Source organism: Pocillopora damicornis, chromosome 4, assembly GCF_964200805.1.
Source record: "Pocillopora damicornis chromosome 4, jaPocDami1.2, whole genome shotgun sequence".
Taxonomy (NCBI): domain Eukaryota; kingdom Metazoa; phylum Cnidaria; class Anthozoa; order Scleractinia; family Pocilloporidae; genus Pocillopora; species Pocillopora damicornis.
This window is the reverse complement of record NC_142673.1, coordinates 28810742-28816546: the sequence shown is the minus strand read 5'-3', so window position 1 is coordinate 28816546 and position 5805 is coordinate 28810742. Positions and strand designations below refer to the sequence as shown.

Here is a 5805-nt window from a genome sequence, read left to right as displayed (position 1 = left end):
ATTCGACTGAAAAACACGTTTGTTTTTTTTGCAAAAATAAGCTTATTTCAGTTTTAAAAACGCTGCAAAAAATGTTCTCAGCAAAATAGTTTAAGAGTCTGTGGGAAAACACAAAAACCAAGCTTAAACCAAGTGTAAATTGATAAAAAGGCCCGAATTGCGCATTTTGGCAGTTATTTTGGCAAAATTGCACAAAAATGGTATGCAACCATCGCGTGTGGAAATGAAGGTTAGGGTCCAACAGTACGCCAAACGACTGGGTACATCCGTTCAGTTTGTCACCCTCAACTGTAAATATGTGTAGCTCTGGATTCATACACTTTTAAAGCGCGTTCCTTCGACGTACGAGTTTCTACCAAAATACACAAAACGAAGCAAAAATGCCTGGGATATTTGACAGGCACTTGCGACCTTCCTTTAGAAAATGGACCGATCGTCGGGAAAATACTCTCCGTTTACCGAGCAGAATAAGCCTCAGAAGGTTGGTTCTACGAGTCTTAAACTGAAAGTCCTTGACATCTACTCACTACCTTCGCCATCTGTTTTATTTGTTTCCATTACGACACCGAGGGGGTACTGGGGTGTATGCATAGAGTTGAGCCCGCGCTCCAAAATTTAAAAAAAATTATTGGTGCCAAAATAAAAAAGCTTCGGAAAATGAAATACTCCTAGAGGAAATTCTAATCACAGAAAACGTGCCTGTCAAATTGGCGAAATGAAATAAAGGCCACAGGTCAAAACCCAGTGGAATGATGAACCCTCCACTCCCAGAAGTGACCAAGACAGAATTTCTCCTTACAGTATGAATACAATATCAAGCAGGCAGGTGACGAGAATGGAGAAGAACATCAATCACGGGATTAGTAGTTGAGCCAATACCAAATTCTTTGAACTCACATCATAAGAGTTGTATGGCAGATAGTAAGGACAATTACTAATCAGATCTTGGGAGTGAAAGGGTTTCATACATCGAGGTTGCACTGTCCGGTTTTAATGCCCGTATACTAGCACATGAGACATTTCTGCGATTTGATTGGCTTAGAGCAGTGGTGTTTCAGCTTAATTTAAGCCAAATACCTACATGTGAAAATTACAAACTAAACCCGGGTAGTGGTAGAGACGAATAACAGCATAATTTGTACCTGATGTTTGGCATGAATACCACTGGTGATATTTCAAAATTGCCTCAAATGCCACTGGCCTAACAGCTGGTGAGACTACGCATAACAATTTCGAAATATCACTGCAGGTATTTAGGTCAAATATCACTAGAGATCATCCAATTACCTACACAAAGACAAAGGACAAAACCACACACTCCTTTGAATATAAATTTGGGCATCAGTCTTTATTTTCAACAACAATACCAATAAATGTATCAAAACTTTTCTTGTCTACTCCATTTGGTTAGGCAGTATTGTTTAGAGGGGGGAAAAATCTCCAGTGATCACTGACTGCACACATTCAACCTTGATGGTGGCACTTGATAGCTACATCACACCAGCACAGTTCCTGCCCTTGCATGTTAGCTGCTGCAACTGAAGAAAAGAGAGAATTTTGCTCATCTGTTGACACTGATAAAAACATCAAATTGCACAGCAAAAAGTGTGAAAGTTCCTTAAAGCCCAAGCTAGCTTCACACTGAATTCCTGCACTTTTTGAAGCAATAATAACCAATCCAAAGTGTTTGAATGAAATTCAGCTGCAAAGGAGGAATGAATTAATGTCAAGGGTTGATGTGATAATGATGGATGGAGTTAAAAGTTTCTGATGGCTGTCATTTCCATAGCGCTGGTCGCAGGCTTGCGGCAGACTGTTGAGGTGGTAGCCCCAGGTGCCCAGAAGGCCTGCGCGCGTAGCGCAATGGTGATCATGGCCTGTCAGGGGAACGACAGCCTCTTGTTTGTTCAGTGGGGGAAATGTCACGTAGACGGGTAAATGGATGGTATAATCCAGAAATCTAGTAATGTCATTGACCATATTTACCTGCAGGCGAGGCGATGTGACAGCTGTTAATAACCCTTTCACTACCACAAATGACCTGGACAGAATTTCTGCTAACGATATAAATACAATATCAACAGGATGAGTGCTGAGAATCCAGAACATCATCTCAATTTGGGGACCATTGGTTGATGCCATACTAAATTCTACCAAGTAACTACCATCATAAGGATTGTATGGTTGACAGTGAGGAGAGGTGCAAATTTGATCTGGGAGCTAAAGGGTTACACTCAAGTGGTAAGGGACGTACAGGTGCAATCTGGTTTGAAGGGAATTTCATTCCTGTGCAAGCCCTGTCATTTCAAATGGCTGACAGATAACAATAATAATATTATCTCGGAGTGGGTGATCAATTATTATTCTCACGGATTTGATTTTATGAATTGACTGACCCTTTTTTCCCCAGGGTGCTTTCCCAGGGAAGGATTCAATTTGTACTTCACTTGGTCCTTGTTTTCCCTACAGGAAGCAAAACAGGAAAATTCACATTGACATTCAATTTACAGCCTCCTTTTAATGAAGCCTTTCACTCCCTCCCAAGATCTCGAGAGTAATTCTCCTTACTGTCAGCCATACAGTTCTGGTGATGTTCCCACACTCCACTGTAACGAGTTCTAGAAAAGGATCCACCACTCTGACCGCGGCCGGTTTTCTGATGCCCTCGATGCTGATGAAAACTTCGTCGCCTGGCAGCAACTTGTTGAAATTCACGCTGGGTCTCCAACGCTTTCTGGAGCGAACGTCAATCAGTGTACAGGGGCGAAGACAGTCGGCGCTGAGAACTGTGTCAAACTGTCGGCTCCAACCATCGAAGGTAACCTTGTACCTGTCGCCTTTTTGACTTAAGATGGTGCATATATACCATCGACCGTCATGAAGACCTTCGTATTTTTTTCCGATTTCATAAGCCATAGTTTACGTCGTCGTGTACACGCGATTAATGAGCGAGATAAATAAACGAACCAAGATTTCTACTTGTTTATCTGTCGCTATGGCTACCAAACAACGATTGTAAAGGATCCCGGAACGAGGTTGCTCATTGGCTTGTTTTGGTCACGTGTGCAAACGAAGTGTTACTATGGTAAAGCTGAGTTGGAAGTGAGCGTGCACCTACGTGGAGCGGGAATCTACAACGTATACTTAAGCTTTTCGAAAAGTAATTAGACTACCGACGTGTTGTCTGAAACTGACGGCAATAACGGGCCAAAAAGGAAGGTAAAATTCCGCACTGCCCCACACTACATTATACGTTCAGTTCTTGGATAGAGTGACAAAAACAATACTTTACCATTGGGAAAACAGATTTGTTTTACGATAGTATGGAGCAGTACGGAAATTTTACTAAAAAGAATATTTCTGTGATGTTTTGCTTTCTTGGCGAAATTGATGGTCGAACCTCGCAAATCTGCCGCATTTGAGTCTTAACACAAATTGAAAACCCGGCATTTGAAAGGTAATTTAATTTTACATCTGACCGATTTTTAAACAATATAACCTAATCAAGATAACGCCACTAATTACGTCTATTCTTCTTCGATGAAAAGCGCTACGTTTCGGTTGTCTGCACAAGAAACAATACTTTCGAACACTGCGTACACGGGGGATTACATGATTGACAGTCGGATTGACAGGCCTGCGTGAAGTTACGCATGCTCTCTTTCTCTTTTCTAGCTTATTTGCATTTTCCCGTGCGACGTTTTTCAATGGGCGCGATTCTGTAATGTGTTGCAAAACATTTGATTGGTCGGAGAAAATGCCGCGTCATAAATTATGACGAGCGACTACCTGCCCACCGTCACGTTGATGCCCATAACTCTGACTTGGTAAGAAAGGGACGAGCCGAATTTTTCGTACCGTTTCGGCAACGAAGATCGCCGTTTACATCCTGCCCACAATCATGATCATGGATGAACAACTCCGGCAGATTGCACCGAGCGAAGACTTTGATCCAATGGCGGCTTTACTCGGGATGAATGTCACTGTAAGAAGGGAACTGTATCAAGAGCGTGCAAGAATCAACGAAATGGTTGTTGTTCAGCACACTGAGGATATCGAGTCTCTGAAAAAGCAGATTGATGAGAAGAACAAAGAAATCGATGAGCTACGTAAATCAATGGACAGTCTGGTGGAGCAGAATCAAGAGTTAAGCGTGGCGCTTAAGTCTAGAAACGAGGAGATTAAAGCCCTCAAGACGAGAATCGGTCGACTCGAGACTGATAAAAAGGACTTGGAAGACGAGCTGAAGTCTGTTACAGTCAAGGTTAGCCGAATGGAAAAGGATATCAGAGAACTGAACGAAGCAAAGATCGCCCAAGAAGAGAAAAACATGGAACTACAAGAAAATTTTGACAAGGTCACGGGCAAGTTAGAGAGTAGAAACCAAGTATTGAAGAAAGGGATAAAGGAGATTCGAGAATCACAACACAAAGAGGCGCTGCCGTCATCAATAGTAACCCCAAGAGCAGGAGGACGTCAAATGCTTACTCCTCCATTACCAAGGCACCATCAGAGAGCCGATTGGGAACTGCATGCCTCGCTCACTTTGAGAGAGCTGTGCCGACAGTTCCAGAACAAGTTGTATAAGATAATATTCCCGAATTCGTTTCAGTCAAACAGGAATTACAAGATGAAGAATATTTGGCGCGATTTGGATAGACTGCCTCAACTGGAAGAGGAAAAGCAGCGATCAAGGAAAAAGTGGGACGAAGTAAAGCAAAAGTTGAAATGGGATGAATGTTACGAAGATGCCATGAAAGCACTCCAGGAAAGCCGAAATGTGGATGCCTATCCAGCCCCTTTAACGGAGGAAGGTCTTGCAAGAGCCGCAGAACTCATGGATTCCAAAGGTAACCTGAAAGGTTGGCTGTCTTTGAAACGAGTGAATGAGTTGATAACTATGTGGAAAAACGTTCAGACAATGGAGTGAGTCATTTGCTTGTGCTTTATTGGTATCGCTGAAATAGTTTTAAAATCAAATTTAGCTGCTTTATTACCAAGGAAGGATAATAGAAACTTGTGACTTCATTCTAAGTTACTATCCATGCGATTGAGCTACAGCTAAAGGGAACTATGTTTCACACGCTAAAATATGGAGACGAACATTTACAAAGTCACGATGTTTTATTTCTTTATTCTAAACTAGATTCTATTAGGGATAACTATTTGAACATTATATCAAATGTTTCACTTGGGAGTAAGAAAAACCGTTTCGATTCTCGATGTAAATCATCAACAGATTTGAGTTTAAATTTAGCCTGATTGTGTGGTCGCAAACATCCTTTTTGCCTAAGGATTGAAATGTGAAAAACGTTGAACCAAAATGCTCATAACAGAATAAAACTGTCGCCTTATCGAGGTTAAAATGCGAAACCAGTTTGCCTCGCGCGCTGACAGAATGGCTGATTGTAGTTATACCGTGGCTAGCATCAGAACCTCGGTCACAACTGATGCGCGGAGAAATAGGTGACGAATTTTAATGCGAACACCGAAAATTCCACAAAATATCACTGCTTTTACTCAGTGCTGAGCCTCGTCTGTAAATTAGGCGATTCCTCTTCTTCTAATGTTAATACTTAGTACAGATTTAAATACTCATGCTAGACTTCTGTAAGCCGGTAGACAGACATAATTCTGTTCTAGGGGTATTTCAACTTTCACTTTCTTTCAAGTATTCTTCTATTTCAGGATTGAGAAAGAAAAAACAACGTCAGCTCAAAATCGCAAATTCCGCGAGGCCAATTAATCCACTATACACAGGAATTCATTGAAGTAAAAACAAACCTGACCTCGTATCAAGAAATG

At 41.6% G+C, this 5805-nt stretch overlaps 2 protein-coding genes across 2 annotated transcripts; one reads left to right on the top strand and one right to left on the bottom strand.

The window, feature by feature from the left end:
• Nucleotides 1-1318: 1318 nt before the first annotated feature.
• On the bottom strand, nucleotides 1319-2936 carry LOC149047587 (uncharacterized). The gene is made up of 4 exons (XM_089202867.1): nucleotides 2569-2936; nucleotides 2397-2463; nucleotides 1987-2057; nucleotides 1319-1538 (listed from the first exon to the last, which is right to left on the bottom strand). Exons 1-4 carry the CDS (start codon nucleotides 2914-2916, stop codon nucleotides 1491-1493), a joined length of 534 nt encoding a protein of 177 aa, XP_089058993.1. The 5' UTR covers nucleotides 2917-2936; the 3' UTR covers nucleotides 1319-1490.
• On the top strand, nucleotides 2924-5366 carry LOC149047586 (uncharacterized). The gene has a single exon (XM_089202866.1). The coding sequence runs from the start codon at nucleotides 3902-3904 to the stop codon at nucleotides 4928-4930; it is 1029 nt and encodes a 342-aa protein (XP_089058992.1). The 5' UTR covers nucleotides 2924-3901; the 3' UTR covers nucleotides 4931-5366.
• The last annotated feature ends 439 nt before the right edge of the window (nucleotides 5367-5805 follow it).

Coding starts and splice junctions, on each gene's coding strand:
- LOC149047587 (XM_089202867.1), bottom strand. CDS start 2,916: ATGGCTTATGAAATCGGAAAAAAATACGAAGGTCTTCATGACGGTCGA. Junction 2,464..2,568: donor CCAGAACTGTATGGCTGACA/GTAAGGAGAATT, acceptor TGCTTCCTGTAG/GGAAAACAAGGACCAAGTGA. Junction 2,058..2,396: donor AGCACCCTGGGGAAAAAAGG/GTCAGTCAATTC, acceptor TTATATCGTTAG/CAGAAATTCTGTCCAGGTCA.
- LOC149047586 (XM_089202866.1), top strand. CDS start 3,902: ATGATCATGGATGAACAACTCCGGCAGATTGCACCGAGCGAAGACTTT.